The 19,042-nt window shown below is 38.5% G+C and overlaps 1 protein-coding gene across 4 annotated transcripts in view; it reads right to left on the minus strand.

Moving 5' to 3' along the window:
- diaph2 (diaphanous-related formin 2) overlaps positions 1-19,042 on the minus strand; it is a 339,738-nt gene that overhangs the window by 147,324 nt on the left and 173,372 nt on the right. For all 4 annotated transcript variants that reach the window (XM_086157743.1, XM_086157742.1, XM_086157744.1 and 1 more), the window contains 2 exons: positions 11,397-11,498; positions 8,065-8,159 (listed from right to left, as the gene is read on the minus strand). In XM_086157743.1, coding sequence (XP_086013869.1) covers positions 8,065-8,159; positions 11,397-11,498 — 197 coding nt within the window. The remainder of the gene's footprint in view (positions 1-8,064; positions 8,160-11,396; positions 11,499-19,042) is intronic.

The following is a 19,042-nucleotide window of genomic DNA, read 5'->3' on the forward strand; positions in this document are numbered from 1 at the left end:
CACATCCCCTTTATTCTTAAAAATAGGCACCATCACACTTTGTCTCCATTCTTCACTTTCTAAGATCCTGTTGAATAATTGAGTCAGAAAATCTACCACTGCCTCTCCTAGACACTTGTACATATAGATATTCTCTCAAGAAAGACAATTTCACTTTTATGACTTAAATATTCAGGTTTGAGAGTTTATAAACATTTTGTACTGACCTAGAGCACTGTAGTTGTACAATAAGAAAACTAATCCTCAAATATCCAACTTGCCAAATAATTGTGTAAGCAGTGTAATATGCTGTGTTGGTAACACCTGAAATAATATGCAGATTTTTGTGTTATATTTAAAGTCATTCATGGGATTACAACTACACAGAGCTTGTCAACAGTAGAACATCAGCCAAGCATAGGACAAAAGGTGCAAGAAGAGGTGACAGTACTATCCCTCAAACTGGGATTGGACTATTGTTTTTTTCTGTACAGACAGACAGACAGACAGACAGACAGACAGACAGACAGACAGACAGACAGACAGACAGACAGACAGACAGACAGACAGACAGACAGACAGACAGACAGACAGACAGACAGACAGACAGACAGACAGACAGACAGATAGATAGATAGATAGATAGATAGATAGATAGATAGATAGATAGATAGATAGATAGATAGATAGACGCTATGATATCTGCCCAGGGAGAGCAGATGAAAACTATAGCCTCCTGGGTATTATAACTGGCATATTTATAGGAAGGCAGATTAATGTACAATCTCTTGAATAATTAAACCAAAAAAAGCTATTTTTTAATTCTAAGAATACAATCTAGCCTTTAAGGTCTATATATCTAAATGTAGGTCTGAGTAAGTCAATAATAATAATAATAATAATAATAATAATTGTAATGTAAGAAACAATTATTATGATTATAATTATCATTACTATGATAATATGATAATAAATTAGGCTAACGGTAGTATTAGCATTAGCAGCCATTCAATAGCATTCAATAATATGATAATAATAATAATGACAGTTATTGTTATTATTATTGTTATATTATTATTGTCATTATTATTTTTAGTTTTAGTGCTACTTTTGTTAGTATCAATATTTGTGGCATTAGGGGTAGCAGCAGTACATTTAAAATTCAAATAAGAATTCTCTCTCTCTCACTCTCTCTGTCCATATATATATATTTATATAAATGCATATGTATGTTTGCATGTGTTGTCTGTGAGTTTGTGTGTTCATCTGTGTATGTTTGCGTAAAATGCTCTTTCCTCTTAATTTAAAAAGATCAATAGAATACAAATGTGTCGATCTTGACTGTTAACCCTTGTGTGGTGTTCGGGTCTGTGGGACCCGTTTTCACTTTTTATTAAAAGAAAAATGATAAAATTATCTAATTTTTAAAACTGAGACTCACTGACTTAGGCTCATTTTCTGTGAAGAACATATATCACAATACATATGTAATTGATTTTCTTTATTATTTTTCAAATAACATGTTATAAATGTGACCTAACACAGGTAAAGGGCAAACATTAACCATATATATTGTTTATACTGCTTGTAATTAGGATAAGGTAAACATCTGTTCACTATTTTAACATAAAAGTGTTTGATTGTGAGGCATCAAAAGCCACAAAATGCAACGGGTCCATCAGACACGCTAGCTGAGTAACAACAATATGAACATTGCATAAGGGTTAATGCAATTTTAAACAAGCATTCAATGAAGTTCAGTCAGTCATGTCCCAAAATACTTAGACCACAATAAACCAAAAGGCAATCCAGATATCAGGTGCTTAAACTCTAATCTAAAAGACCCCATTAAGAGTCTTCCAGAGCAACACACAACAAACACAGCTTTATCACTTTGTCACACTTGTGGAGCGGTACACCAAACAAATGATGATCAACACGGTAAAAAGATACTGTAACCATCTGTTGTGAAGCAGTGAACAAAGTTGGCAGACCTTGGCCAATGGGCTCCCTTGTATAATGATGTGTTCATGCATATGGATGGCCACTGTAGTGGTTTGGGTGATTGACAACTAAGATAAACAGCATTAACAAGCAAGGTTGCCATGACAGAGTCCTGTGAGACAAGGAAGGTGGTTGCCATAATGAAGAAAAGACAGTGAAGTCCTAAAGGACATGAGGGTTGTTATCTTTAAAATATGTTGTTTTTACAACAAAATGCAATATCAATATTTGCTCCTTTTTAAAATGGGCTGTGTTCGCATCATGTTTTGCTTAATGATAGAAAAATAAACAGGAAGTTACTTTTACTAGAGGATTAAAAAAAGACAAAAAAAGGACAAAATGATGTATCAATCTGATTGGGTCTAAAATGGTAATTTCTATATCAAAGGTATATATAAAGGTACTATCACCCATTTATGAACATAGGTAGACCATACATATCCTGAAATAGAAACCAATATACAGTGCTTCTCATTTTAGTAACTACTCCGTGTGCTCTTCTGGTCTGCTCAGTGCAGTCAGAAAAGGAAGAGGGAAGAGCTTGCTCATATAATTGGGGGAGATGCAAAAGTTGTTCAGAAGAGCAGGTAGACAGTGACTGAACGGTCAGTTTATTCCGTGGATATTCTTGTTGGCCAGTAGGCTTTACAACAATTAATTCAAATAAAGTCATCTACGTGTTTAATCCATCCAACTGGTCATATTGTAGTCATCAACTGTGTTATATATGTACATTCATTAACACGTATGAACACAACACCAAAATAACTGTAAGCAAGCGATATACGCACAACACATCTTTTCCACTTCAATTTAACAATTGGTGTAAATAAAAATATGTCTAATTATTCAATGAGCAACAGAGTGCTACATTTTGGTCACTGTTCTGTCCTTTCTTATTCGCGCATTTGCACACAACACAAGGCAATTCTAATTACAAATGACTAGCAGTGGCTCAGTGTAAGTCATTAGCCTTTCCTTTTGAAAAGGAGATTGGGTTATATAAAATGCATTGGCAAACATTAAACATTAAAATTCCACTGATATATTCCAAAAAACAAGCCCACAGGGCTATATCATCCACTGACGAAAGTTAGCTCACCACACACAAAAAATGTGCTTAAACGTGGTAAAAACTGTTAAGCAGCATGATCATGTGACGATATGACAGAACCGTATATAATATCTATTTATCAATGTATGTGTTTCTTTAATTTGTTGAATCTTTTTTCACACACTATCGGCAAATGACGGGGGCAAAGGCAAGATTGAATACATGAAACAGTCTCTCAATTTCAGTGTAATCTTTCAATCCAAATCCTCATTTACTTGCATGCCATGACCGTGGAAAAATATATAGATATAAAATAATATAATATAATTCAATGAGGGATTAAAAAAGTTCAACTAAAAAAAAAAAACAGTGATTGACTGCAAGCAGCAATACTGCCTGCAAGCATTCAGGGAGACATAAATCATGTTTGTGGCATTGATTGACTGTGGCACATAATAAGGAGAGCCAATCAAATGATATCTATTTTACCAAGTGGACACATGTTGGGTTTTTACAAGGCCAATGCACTGCCATTGCACTGGTAATTCATTGCAATTCAAATTCTGATGGAGTAGAAGATAATGAGACTGAGATACCAACTTCTGCATCATGAATATGTCTTTCTTGATTCCTTCCTTTTCCACTCGTCTTTTCATTCATCAAGTCTGTGCTTGCTTGTCGGATAGCAGATCAAGGGCTGTCCCGCAGCACAATAACAGACCGTGTAACAGTCTTGAGCTGTGTTTTATCCTATTATTGTGCCTTATTGTGCAATAAATTTTGTTAATATACTATATGGCCAAAGGTATTTGCTCACCCATCCAAATAATAGGAATCAGGTGTTCCAATTACATCCATGGCCACAGGTGTACAAAATCAAGCACCTTGGCATGCAGACTGTTTTTTACAAACATTTGTGAAAGAATGGGTTGCTCTCAGGAGCTCAGTGAATTCCAGTGTGGAAGCGTGATAGGGTGCCAGCTGTGCGACAAATCCAGATGTGAAATTTCATCGCTAAATATTCCACAGTCAACTGTCAGCTGTATTATAAGAACACTGAACTGTTTGGCAACGACAGCATAGCCATGAAGTGGTAGGCCACGTAAACTGAGGGAGCGGGGTCAGTGGATGCTGAGGCGTATAGTGGGAAGGGGTCACCACCTCTCTGCAGAGTCAATCGCAGGAGACCTCCCAACTTCATGTGCCCTTCAGATTAGCACAAGAACAGTGCGCAGAGCTTCATAAAATGGGTTTCCATGGCTGAGCAGCTGTATCCAAGCAATACATTACAAAGTGCAATGCAGAGCTTCAGATGCAGTGGTGTAAAGCACGCCACCATCTGGCAATCTGATGGACGAGTCTGGGTTTGGAGGTTGCCAGGAGAACAGTACTTGTTTGACTACATTGTGTCAAGTGTGAAGTTTGGTGGAGAGGGGTGCAAACAAACACATGTTACTGTTCTCATCTGTGAGGAGTAAAGGACCACCCCTCACACTTTTTTAATCTTATTCATTGAGAAGCAATATATATTTTCATGTATTTTTCATGTGAGCTATATGCATTAATTTCTATTTCTAAAACGTTAAGTTCAAATTGTACAAAGACAGAGCCATGACATGTTTCATAGTAGAGTTACTGTTACTGACAAAAGTTTATAACCACTTTGAGAGCTGGCATTTAAGTTTGAACACTGAGTTTCAAGTGCATCTCATGCCAAGGACGATAGCAAGTTTTCCCCAGTTCTTACAACGGAGGTAGAGACTCAAATTCTGGTAAGTTCCTCTCTTTAATTGATTTGTGATGTGGAAAAGTGGGTTTTGAAACTTGTTCATTTTAATGTTCAGAGCCAATGTAGCTTTAATGTTGGTATGAAAATGCAAATGGTTGTTCTAATTGACAGTATTCAAAAGACAGAACGTACATTTAATTTAGTTATTGATTAAATTGTTTGATTAGTGCTTATAGTATCAAGATTCATTCCACAAGATCGTGTGCGTGCTTGTGCAGGCATGCATACAGCCTCGGATAAATGATGATTGGCATATGGCTGAGAGGAGGTAGTGTAGAGCAATTAATCATCACAATAAATGAAGATGAGCACTGTGCAGATGGAGCTCACACTCAGGACTATGTCACCCAGCAGGGAGTTCTTTTACTACCCAGTAATGCCCCTAATACTGCCGCAGACACATATAAAACGATTGGTTTCCTGTTGCTTTTACTTATTAAGGCATTGAAACAATTACCTTTTCACCATATTGATTTGAGGGGAAAGAGACAGTTATTGCATTGAAATGTTGTTCTTTAACTAAAATGTCCAAAAACCAAAACGAATTTTCAGGAATAATGTTGATTAATTTCAAAGGCCAATTTCAGTAAAAATTTGACAAAATAAACATATAAACTATAAATTATAGCCCTGGCATTGTGACCTCTACCAGAAGGTTGCGTGCTGGAGGAATCTGAGCGAGATCCCTGCAGGATTATGCTCTTCTGCACAAATCTTAAACGTTCCTCCAGAAATATGCTGGAGCCATTCCTCTTGCTACAGGGTTACTGCTCCAAGTGACCTGATCATTACTAAGAGCATGTTAACTTCATGCATCACATCTTCTTCAACTCCTCCTTGGTATGTCTCCAGTTTCTTATGCACTTTCCTCCTGATGTTGCTGTCACCTGGGATGGCTGTATCCCCCACTATGGCTGTCAATTCTGTCTTCTCTTCTAGTCCATCACCATTATGTCTGGGAGGGTTGCCATCACCTGGTTGTCCCCCTGAAACTGGTAGTTCCAGAAGATCTTGACTCATCATTCTGGCGTACCTTTGCAGGTGTCTTTCACCTTGATCTTGGGACCTCAATCCCATACTCTGTACAAATATTCCTGTGTACAATGCTAGCTGACAGGTATTTACTTTTATTATTTCATTTATCTAATTACCTCTTTTTGCACTACCTCACTGACCACATTACTCGTGGATTATTACCTCATTTGCTATAATTATAATGTTCTTGTACAGTCAATTACCTTCATGGCAGTGTGAAGTGTAACCATCAACCAGAGCCAAATCCCCTTGCTTGAGTGAATATACTTAATCAATAAAGCTAGTGCAGACTCAGATACCTCTCCTTGTTGCCATGATCTTACTCTCTTGTTTCCTATTCAATGGAGGGCCTCCCTATTCCTTCTGGCCAGTGCTTTTCACCTTGTAGCCTAGCATCCATAAAATGACTATTGCCACTGCAAGGTGTTTTCCATGGAGATAAAGATCAGTGCCATGTTCAAGTCTTCAAGTAGAGATTCATCTGGTCCTTTGTCTCTTAGCAGGTAGGTTGTTTTGTTCCCCTTGCATTCTGTAATCTGTTCTCTCAGATCAGCTGCTCTTAAGCATGGGGTCTCTTTACTTTCTGGGGATCTGTACCTGATCCTGTTGTTTGGGGATGAAGATGATGTTCCCTCATTGATCCATCATCCTGGCTTCCCTTGCTGTTGCACCTTTTTACTGTGGACAAGGCACATTGCACCTCAAATCGCCAAAGGAGGCCAGTTGCTTGTCCTTGCAGATATTAGAGCACTGAGAGGTGAGTTGCTTTGCCATCATCTAAGTTGTGGGGTTTTGAAGCATCCATGGTTCCCACATCCTATTCATGTCCCCCCTTCACATTAGGGTTGTTGGTGAAGTTACATTCGAGCAGTGTCTTGTTCTGTACACTGCTCTGACCATGTTCCAGTGGTAAACTCCTCGTCTGGGTGTCCTGGTCCCCTAACACCTATCTGGACTATGTATATTGCCATTTCACTGAGCATGAGGTACTGTATCGTACGAGATATACTCATAAATGGATTGAATCACATTCCGCAATACACAAGACTAACATCTACGACCATTGATTCCTATTCACATTTTTCAAGTGTTTCATTGTCAAAGCAGGGGGTTATATTGTATGCTCATGCAGCTGCATATGAGTTAACATGATGATTCCTACAAAGACTCAAAGCTGGATCTACCTATTGATATGGTTATATTTTACGTAAAACAACAACTGGAATTGTAGGTCGTAATGAGAGACAGAAGCTAAACATACTTAGTATCTGCTATTCCAACACTATTGTATTACATAGAAAATGCTATATACCAGAACTTCACACCCCCATCTTTGAAATTGGACAGGGGTAGATTTTTTTACTTAAACTGTGTGAATTGAATGTAAAATAAGTAGTATTATCTGAAACCTAATTCCAAATGTCCAATATAAACTGAACAAAACACACTGATTTTAACAAATGTCAGCTTCATTAAATTAACAAAAACTCAGAATTGCAGATGCTTTCTCTTCTTCAGGTCTTAAACTCCTTATTCATATAAGGACTAATATATAAATATTACAAGACAGGACCACAGATTTAGCTGACCTGGGGCAGAATTTCAACTAATGGTTGTGTCTCATGTTCATATATCATTACAGCAGATACACATCTCCTGCTGTGAATCCATACTTTGGTGGACAATACAAATTAAATAGTATCTTGTGGAAAGCTCATCAATCATGGTTCCAAGAAAAAGCTGGGGGATGGAGGGTAGGACTAGGTTGGACCAAGCATTGGCCTTTTTAATCTATTATATAGGGATGTTTTTTTTTATATCCCTATCGTCAACAAAACAATGAGGAAAACAACCTTGTGCCTAAAAGCAAATCACACCAGATTAAAAATGAAATTACTATACTATGCACTGAGTATAGAAATCAATAAAGAATGGATAGAGATTGACAATATTTTTGAAGACTTACATCATTTTAAATGAGTTACTTCTTAATGAAAGGCAGGTAGATAGTTGAGACTTAAAAAATTATGTTAAGTTATATGTAGAAGGGACTATTTAGTGTAAACAGAAAGGCGCAGCAACAAACTATGTCATCCAAAGAATAAAATCTTGTGTGTGTGTGTGTGTGTGTGTGTGTGTGTGTGTGTGTGTGTGAGAGAGAGAGAGAGAGAGAGAACATAAGGTTTGTGATCATCAGTCTTACCTGGATGAGTGATTCACTCAGTCGTTCTTCGTCTACTTCAAGCACAATGTCTCGGATCTCTTCATAAGGCAGACGGAATGAGCCCAGGAAAATTGCTGTGTATGATGGTGAGAGAGGAGTCATTTTTTTTTTTTTTTGTCATTACACCATTCTCAAAGAAACTCATTGGTCTTCCCTTCGAAAAAATGCTCAAGACCTATATTCACTTTGATAATGATGCATGCTCTGTTCATCAAGGGTGGAGGATGCCTAAAAAATGTTAAGAAATGGTAAGGGCAACAATAGGATTCACCAATGCGTATGAAAAGTGCGAATGTAATCCCATTTGCTTTCTTATCTTTACCAAAATGTACTGAAATAGTTGCAGTAGTTCTTTAATTTCAGAAGTCAATATTTTGTTGGTGTGGATTAAAAAAAAGAAAAAAAATAACTCAGGCAATACTCTCTAGGGAGTTCTGGACTGAAACTGAAGTTGATGGTATATCCAGGTGAAAGACACCAGTGGAACTCTTGTAATGAGTTTGGGGAGTTTCACTAAACACCTGCTGTACCGCAGCAGTGGGAGCAGACATAAATATCTGACATGTAATGAACAGAAAACTAACGCTTTCACCTTTAATAATACACTACGTGTGACATAGACAAAACCGATTATCTAGGTAGACGAACATGTAATTGTATTTAGTGTAATATAAAGCATGAAAAAGGAATCTAGGTCACAATTTACCTTTTGGTTACCTCTTGTTCTTGATTTACTGATACACATGGGGTTTGATTATGCTTCGAAATAACTTTAGCAAATGGCATGAAAACAGGAGATGGGATAGAATGTGGTCATTGTACTGGTCAGATACAGCCGGACTTCATTCAGAAATTGCAAAACCTTTAGTCAAGAGTTGGACTACACAGCTTGAATCTTAATAGTAGAGGTGAGAATAAGTTCCTCCACAAATGAATATAAGGGTAAATAAGGTCCCCATCAGTAAAAAAAAAAAAACATGGTTTCTTTTTAATTCAATTTTCTCAACCACTGAATCAGAGAAAGACATGCACATGCTCTCTCTTCAAACTAAACAAGCTGTCTCTGCTTTTCAATTTCTTAAAGGTTGAGAGATCAAGAATAAACCGGCCCCACACATTCATGAAATCAAATTTGTTATCAATTTTAGTTACACAAAGACAGTGTTTGACAGTGGTCTTGTGTTGCATGTTAGCATCACATATCTTTTGTTTCTACCTATTTAGCTGTTGAAGTAATCCAGCTAGTAGCTTGTTATCAACAAAATAAAATATACATAAATAGAAATAAACTTTCACCCGTAGATTTTTTTCCTTTGCAAGACCTTGGGCACTGACACTTGAATACTGTTTATAGAATGTTGTCCTCTCAAACAGGTAATTTCCAAAATGAAAAGCCATAATCAGCAATGTACAAAATAAGAATTAAAATGAATCTTTTCCTGACATCACACATGCAGGCTTTTTCTTTTTTACTGTAACATTTCTTTCAACGGGAATCCATTGTTTGCGTCTGTGATATGAGCAATTATCCATTCTTGGTACTAAAATAAGATCTAAACCTTCAACTCAGCAAACTATGCAAAGATGCTCTTTGGGGTTTTCACACAATATTTGAGAGTTTTATATATACTCATTAAACCAGACAAATAAACTATCACATTAATAAAAAAGGAAATTATTTTGACCCACTCATTATTGATGAAGCTTGTCAATAAAATGGAAAATGTTAAGTGTATTTGGCAGAGCTGTTTTGCGGCCTTAAACAGCATACCTGCAAAGATATGTTATTTAGTAGGTAAGACTGACTTCCTCTTCAATCACAACTCTATATGCTAAATTTGTGAAGGTATGAGGGCACAGACATTTGCAGATTAAATGACTCAAATTCTAGCACATTCAGATGTTCACATGTGCTCACCAATGCACACCTACATACGACTACAGCCAGCAATATGTGTAATCCTTATGTTCTGAATACATGCCGCCCTCCTCACATCAAACCCTGGTACTCTCACTCACAGAACCTTCCTGATGGTGGTAGATACAGAACAAGAAGAACAAAAACCCATTGGTTTATCTGTGAGTAACATAGATTTTTCATCCCTTCTTGTGTTCATAGATAACATGGTGTCCAGATACATGACCTATGAAAGCATCTAAGCTCACACTAAGTCAGCGTAAAACTACCTATTCATTAAGTGAAGAAAAAAAAAGATTTCAAAAGTAAATTATTGTAAAAACGGAGCAGCACAGTGGCAAGCGCTTTGGCCTCGCAGCACGAAGGACCGCCTGGTTCTATTACGACTAATGTGGAGTTTGCGTGTCCTCCCCGTGTCTGCATGGGTACTCCAGTTTCCTCCCACAGTCTAAAAACATGCAGCAGGTTGATTGGAAAAAAATTAGGGAAACTGCCCAGAATGAGTGAATTAGTGAGTGAATGATTGTCTGTTTGTGTTTTTTGACCCTGCAATTGACTGGCGCCATTCAAGGGTGTACCCCACCTCTCACCCGATGATAGCTGAGATAGGCTTCAGCATCCCCCATGATCCTGCGTGCAGGATAAGCGGTAGACGATGGATGGATGGAGTCACTACAGGGGCTGCAGAGGCATTGACCTGACTAATTTGGCATGTGCATCGCATGTGTTGTTATTATCTGTGTTACATCTTGAACACACAATATAATAATGTAATAGTAAGGGTCAAAATGCAAAATGTTTATAAATGGGAAGTTTTACACAATACATAGAGAGAGAAAAACTAATGTTGCAATATTAATAATGACGGTATTAAAGGGAAAGAGGAGAACAACAGCGGTTGAGCCCTGTTTTTTCCTTGGTTTGGTGCAAATGCGTACTCTCTTATTTCTACTAATTGGATGAAACAGTATAATGATCCCAAGCCCACAGGATTTGTTTACATCCAATTTGCAGGGCCAAGCTATGTAAAGAAGCCGTAGATCTTTTTTCAACGAAAACCATGTTCACTTGTCATTTGGATAACATATGCCTGAATTTCCAATTGGTGTAATATTATCATACAATGCACATTTAAGATTTATTATCTTTATGGACAATGCTGAGTTGGCTGCATTTACACAGCAACTTTCTTATCTATTATACATCATACAAACAAAAATATTCCATTCACCCTTCAGAGTAATTGTATAGTAATGACAGAGCTTCAGATGAAATTGTATTTAATATCTTGCACTAGAACACTTAGAAAGGGTCTCTTCATCCAGGGTCTCTTCATCCATGAAAATGCCTTTGCTAAAAACAATAGCACATGAAAACATATCATTATACTTACAAAGATTCTGAGCTGTCTTGGCATCCAAGATGCGGAGTTCTTTTGCCTTTTTCTTGAATTGCTGCATACGGTCATCCATTTCATCTTTCACATCTCTTTTCACTATAGGGAAAACAAAGAAAAAAAGCTGATTTCAAAACTATACCGCCCTACATGGTTGAGCTGAGTAACCTAACATTCTCACCGAGAATAGGTCAAATACAGGTTAATTGTCAGTAAAATGCATGGATGAAATCATCATCACTAAGTGTCAAGCTAGAAGGATTTGAGAGCTATGCTACAGTATATGGGGTCTAAATTTTCCTCACTAGTACAATTGGACTAACTTTAGACTTTACAAGTATAATGTCAGCAGCTGTAGCATAACGGGCCTGTCTTACAGAAGATTCCTGCTCCTTAGTGTGAGCCACATGTTGTGTTGTGGTACAGTGTAGATGGTTGATAAGAAAGGTTACATCTCATAGGTCTTTACTTCAGACATGCTAGCACCAAGGAGATAATTAGGTCACCCTCACAAGGTAATTGCAGACTCTTATCTTAGAACTTCTTTAACAACAACTTGTCAACATTCTTTAGGTGTCATTGACAAATAACATCAAATTTTTAAATGTGTGTGTGTGTGTGTGTGTGTGTGTGTGTGTGTGTGTGTGTGTGTGTGTGTGTGTGTGTGTGCCGGCACAAGCGCCTGTGCATGTGTGCTCATATGCGGAAAGCTAAAAATATAAAAACATCTGGAATAGCAGAATAAAAATTGAATTGTGCGCTGGAAGAATGAATGGGGGGAATGCGAGACCCCTTCTTTCTATCTGTGATGGTCTGCAAGGAAAGGCAGCACTAATCTTCAAAAATGTTCTGGTTAGGGCCATGGTAAATGTCTCCAAGGAAATCTCCAACAAACAATCTGTTCCCCAAGCACTGGCTCTCATATGTGAAGAAACAATCAAAGAGGCATTCTCTCCTGTGTAGCCAGGAAAAGGCATGCTTACGGGGCCTGATTTACTTCAGTGCTTGTTGTCAGCAAAGGACATCAGGAAGACACATTCATGTAAGAATTAATGCTTAAACACATGCAAAACAAGGCATTATAGAGTTGTATACCTTGGTTTGCTGTCAGCTGTTTTTTGGAAGCTGAAAATACTCGAACTTACAAACAATGATTATTTTGTACATCTGTTGTGCTTTGTAATTTTTTGTGAACCTAAAAAACTTTCATGAGCGAGAGCTTTAATTCCACAGCAGCTAAGTGTTTGTTGAAGGTTTTCAGTCATTCAAGTCAAGGTCAATCTTTGCCAGATCTAATCATGGCAACCGGACCTAATTTATTTCCTTGAAGGCGTTGAAACGCCCAAGCGAGTCTTCTTAAAATATGTTGTATAATACATCTGCGATGCAAACCTACACCCATTTGTAAGAGATGAAGCCTTTGCCTGAAAGAGAGGTCATCTCCTCCTCACAAGGGTGATGGTGTTCGGCAGTGGTCTTGCTTTGGTCGGTTGCTTCTTCCTCCTCTCTTGCTCCAGGATGTCTGCGAGCACTTCTAACATCTTGTCATCCCATCATCTGTATCTTCCCTGAGTCACAGTAGTCTTGCTCCCTGACAGAATGTGAACCAATGTTCCTTTACCGCCACAATACCTGCAGAATGGGTCCTCCCTCATTTCCCACCGATAAACAGACTGGAGTCAGTCAGGGCTCATGTACAATTTCTAACTCCTCCCCCACATATGAAAGGGAAAGCATACCCAGCCTTATGTAGAGACTCAAGGATATAAAGCTGGGGGGTATTCCAAGCCATAAATGAAAGTGGTTGTTGAAGTTCATCTTCATTCGTTCCATAGCTGACAGGGGCGCCACGTGAGTCTCAGGAGCAGAATGTATTGGTAGATCCAGCACATGTATTTCCCAGGAAGGCCAGACTTGTCAAACTTCTTCAACCAATCTTCAAATTGCTTTGGAGTGTTGGAGATGCTGTTTTTATATTCTGATAACTGGCTGTTTACAGCCTGCAGTGGTCCTCAGCCCTCTTGACTTTGTACATGATGCAGATATGATCAAATATGGTTCATTCCATGCTGAAAAAGATTATGTATCTTGTCACCATCCCTCTCTCTACTTTGTTGTAAACTTATCAGACTGGAATCTTAGCTTGATGTCTCTCAGCTAGCTGGTGATCATGCCCTGGATGTTATATTGAATTTGGTCATGGTCTAGAGCAACCTGGATCAATTCATGGGCAATGGAGCCATATGCATTTGCAAAGTTAAGATAAACAACTGTTTGGCTGCATTTCTTCTCTTTTGCTTCTTCGATGTGTTAGTTGAGATTTTCTGTATGCTACAAGCATCCAGGGAGCCCTTTAACACCACCCTTCAGGATAGAGGTGTTAATATATCTATTCTGGGTCAGAAAAGCGCCCATTCTCTTGGCAAGCCAAGGAAAGTATATAGAAAAAATAGTTCGGAACTGGCTGATTGGTATGGATTCCTGTTCTTTGGGCACAAAGCACCAATCCGCCCTTCTCCACCTTCTGCCCTTCTCCAGCTTGTTGGAATGGTTCCCTTGACCAAATTACCCATATGGGCTTACATAGCCTTTAGAGGGGGCTTGGACATTTCTTGTATACATTGTACAGTATACCACTGGGACTTGAAGCAGAAGATAATGCATACTTGACTACCTCTTAAACCTCTCTCCACGGTGGACACTGGGCATATGAATATGGTGGGTGGGTCAATGTTGGTAAGCCCATAATTTCCTTCCAGGGCATCATCTCGAGGGGCCACTATGTCTCCTCAATAGACTGCACCACCTCCTCTTTGGAACTTTTTAAACCGTCGCAGACTTTGCCTACCCAAGATGTGATTTGGTGAGGCGGTAGGGGTCCTTTATAAACTGGGCTTGCACCGATTCCTGCTTCTTCAACCTCTGCACGAACCTTTCCATTCTCCTTATTCTGATGACCTTCCCGTGGCAGCTGGCTGTCAGCTCCTTTATTCCTTCCTTTTCCCCTGTGCTTGTCAGTTTGAACTGCTTCCTCAGGGTCTCGATCTCTTTCCTAAGTTGTTTGATAGTTCTTTCTCTTCTATTATCATGCTTTGCTGGTCGGTCTTTGTTCTCTTTCCTTGCCACTTTTTAAAAACAGTTTTTTGCCACATTGTAGCTGATGGCTAAGTCCAGCTTCCTTTTTGCTGACCCTGCATGGACAGCTCCAAGCACCTTGTCCAGATCTACACAACTGCATTTCACTATGGGTGCCCCCCTGGTTATGGTGGTTTGCTTGAGCCTCATCTGCATCTGTTTCACTGTCCTAGTCATAGCCACTGAATCTATCCTGTGAGCCTCTCATCTTCCCCCCTTCACAGGAGGCTATGGAGGTATTGCTATTTTGTCATTTCTGTAGAGCGCCCTCTTGTGAGTGCTGCGACAGGGGTTTCCGGGCCGGTCTTACCCCACCCTTTCTTGAGGTCAGCTGTCTCTCCAGCATCACCAACCTTCTTCAGTTACCTTCCAGACTTTCCTAGAAGTCACTGGTTGCTCAGGAAGCTTAGTTGCATAATATAAACATATAATACGGTAGAGAGTTTCCTCTTTATAAATGCTGGGGGGATGTGGGCACTGGTCTAGGCTGAATGGGTTTGTTATGTTAATCAGTCTGTTTTTTGCAGCCGTCTGGTGAATGGTGGTTGTTATGTTAATTGGTATGTTGTTATGTGTGTGTGCTTTGGGAAACAAAAGAAAGAATTTGGGGAACTCACCTGCGTTGGAATTTGGAATGGAAAGGCCAATTTGTAGACTGTGAGGGAACCAAATACCCATCCAAGTCTCAGCCCAAGTAAACCAACAGACCTCTTTTCTTTTCAACAATATACGCATTAGCCTCGCGTATGTTTTCACAACGATTCAGCAATAGGCATTCTATCTCCAAATATAAGGGTATCATTTGAGAAAAAAATGGGAAAAATTGAATGAGTAAGCCTGACTTTGTATGTGGCCCTGCCATTGACTGGTGACCAGTCTAGGGTGTACCCGCCTCTCGCCCGATGACAGCTGGGATAGACTCCTACCCCACCCCACCCCCCACCCCCAGGTTAGGGCAGCTGTACCATGTCTATAGGCATGTGCGAGTAGAATAAGAAAAATTGGCAGCACACAGGAGTTCAACAAAGGAACAGTTCTCTCTCTCCCTCTCTCTCTGATTCAGACAGTGGGCTGTTTGTTGAATTGTTTTTTAAAAACACATTCTCTGTTCTCTACTGCAAATCAATCTTCCCTCTTCAGAGGCTATCACTCTACAGCTCTCTCCACTCAAACCCAATTGATTGGCAAATAATTGAAGAAAATACAAAAATAAAATATCTAAAAAGAAATGGCCCACTGAGTTTTACCAAAACCTTTTTTGGCAGACTACAATGATGTCACATATTTTCAAATGAGTTCCTGAGGATGATAAGACCGGTGGACAAATAAATACTTTTACATGTCTATGCAACACATAAGCTGCCCTGTTCAGTAAAGGTCACATTCGCCTAGAAAAGTCTGTTATCTTTTAATATTGCTCACCCATTCAAGTATTACCCTTCCAGAGCAGCTGAACCTGTCCAAAAATCTATGCCCGCAACAGCTGATGAAAACCCATGCCAAGAGTTGGACGTGTCTTACTAGTTGCTCAGTGGCTAAAATATAATACACTGACAACAACACCATCCATCTTGCACAGATTTTTATTTGTTAATGCAATCCCTAAGCAATCACTCCATGAAGAGACATTTGTGATGTGTATAATGTGGATGCTGTTTTTTTGTTTTTTATCTTCTTTTGTTGAAGCACAATGGTAATAGAATCAGATCGTATCAAGTGAGAGAATGACAGTGTTAGATAGACTGATGCACTATAATAATACAAATATAAAGTAAAACTTTATATTACTTGTAATTTAACCTTAGTAGATGGACAAAGACTGGTTGTATGTTTTGTTTTTTTGCTATGTTTGATTTTTATCTGGACAAAATGAGTCCATGAGAGATGTTCAAGGTGTAAATTCATTGCATTACAAAGTCTGATGTTTGAGATGTGGTTAAAGAGGAAAAGCACTCGCTTGAGGATGGATAATCATGACGATACTTATATATTATTTTGTGTTGTGAGCCAGAAATAATGTGTGTATATACATATAGATATATGTGTGCAGTATGCCTCAGACCTGTTATTGAGTTATATAAATGGAAAGTTATTCAAAATTATTTTTAAAATGTTGACAATGAAAAGTAATATGGATACTTTATTGCAAAACTTGTATTTAATACCACAGGGTAGAATGATCGGGTCAAGAATAACTGAAATAAAAGAACAGTGCAGCAAGTGCAACTGTAACACATCCCAGTAACTGACGTGGTAGGGGGTGGGCTGTCCATGCCAAAAGGTGTAACCAAATTGAAAGGGGATTTCACTAGAATAATAAATGAGTGTTTCAATGTAAACAGATTTGGCATATTAGCGATCATTTGGCATCAATGTTAAGCTTTCACTGTGGGCCTTGGACTGAGGTATACCCTTGAGAAGCTCTGTGATAACAAAAATTATCCAGTGCTTGAGCATTCAGTCTGTTTGTTGGCCCAGAATTACTATCCTGGTTGCCATCCATGTGATACCTCCCTCAAGACATTCATAAAACCCAAGGCATTACAAAGCTAAATACTACCACATGTTCACTTCCAGACACAAACACCATGAAATGAGTGAGCCTTGAAAAGAAATGAAAGAAACTGCAGATGACAGGTCTTCTGCAAACATGTTTTTAAGGCTAAAGAACACAAAAAGGAAAATTCGATGTTGAGTCTAGTCCACATCTACAAGGTAATTTATTCCATAGCATGTGCACTCTTTTTGCAACCATTTGGTCTGTCAGAGATCACAGGGACTCACGCAGAGCTGGCTGTTAAAGAATAGTTTTGACAACACATGTATCACTCTCATACACTATGAACAAAGATACTGGACCGTGTCATGCCTATCTATACTGAAACTGGCTTCAACATGATAATGAGTTAATGTATATGAATAGTGAGAACCAAAGAAACATTTAAGAGGAATGTTGGTACATAACCAAGCAGGATATTTGTATAAAGAAGATTTATTTCTAATTATTTAGAGTCACCTTTGACATTGAATTGTATATGCTGTTGAATCTTTGCCACATCCAGTGATATTGTTGTACAGGGAAAATGGTCAAAACCAGGAATTAGTTAAGTGAATCTAAAAGTGCTTGTCAAAAGTATGTGATCCAGCTGTGGATAAATAGCCAATTTGCTATGTGTAATGATAGCTTTATCAGCGTCTTGGATCCCAGATACATGCCCCCACTTTACAGCCAAGAGTCATGAAGACACATAATATCACTGGGAAAAATTTGCTTCTTTACTTTATATAAATTTACAATTGATTGAAACGTATTTGACTGAATACATCTATTATCTTATCCTCTAACCTATAATCTTGATATAAGATGTTAAACCTGTGTACTTTGGTGAATACTCCTCTTCTCAAGGTAAATCCTTAAAATGTAGCTTAATTTTTCGGGAGTGACAGGACTCGCCATTATGTATCAATTATTATGCCTATTAATGACAGAGTGTTGTCAAACATTGTACATTCACCTTTCCAATTAAAAAATGACTTGACTTATTTAGTTATATCAGAGTACATTTTTATTTCATTTCATTTAAATCTTAGTTTTTACCCTTTCCCATGGGGCTATCTGCCTCCTTATATCAATGCATCTGGAGCAAAATATTAAATCTTTGAATAGGTTGTACCGAGCTTTTCTTACAGGGTGACACTCTGACCTTTAGCCAGTAATGTTTTCAGTGTGCAGGGGGAAGCTCAGCTCAAGGAGGAAGGTATACAGCTGGGCCTGGAACAGAGCCAAGTTACAAAAAGAAAAGTATCCTCTTCTAATTCATAAACGACATATTCCTGGCTGTCTTTCAAAATGTACAGTGTAAATACTAGGATTGATCACATATTTGACTTAGAAAAAGACTTAGGTAAATCAAATAAAAGAATATACCCGAATAAATATGTGTATGTACTATTATAACATTTTAACGTCATATCTTGAAATATATACCGAAAAATGTGGCTTAGCTCAGAAACATCTCTATTTTTACCTTGCGCTAAATCTCCCTGTACTCCTGTCTGTTCTCTTCAGTCCCCTAGTGTCCCACTTCTTCTTTGCTAACCAGTTTTTCTGTATATACTCCTGCACTTCCTCATTCCACCACCAAGACTCCTGATCTACTTTTCCTCCAGACGACACATCAAGTACTCTTGTACCTCTCTCCCTGATCACATTAGCTGTATTGTGTCCAGTCATCTGAAAGCTCTCCCTGACCACCCAGAGCCTCCCTCAACTCTTCCCAACACTCTGCACTTTTCAGCTCATACCAGGTTGCTCTCTGATCTGCCTTTGTCCCCTTTATCTTTCTTGTCACCAGAGTCATCCTACAAACAACCATCCTATGCTGTCTGGGCATATTTTTACCAGCCACTACTTTGCAGTTACTGATTTCCTACAGATTACATTGTCTATACAAGATGTAGTTAACTTGCATACTTCTACGGCCACTCTTAGACGTAAATTTATGTTA

Source organism: Fistularia commersonii, chromosome 13 (assembly GCF_037954325.1).
Source record: "Fistularia commersonii isolate RoL2024-O1a breed Wild chromosome 13, RoL_Fcom_v1.0, whole genome shotgun sequence".
NCBI lineage: Eukaryota > Metazoa > Chordata > Actinopteri > Syngnathiformes > Fistulariidae > Fistularia > Fistularia commersonii.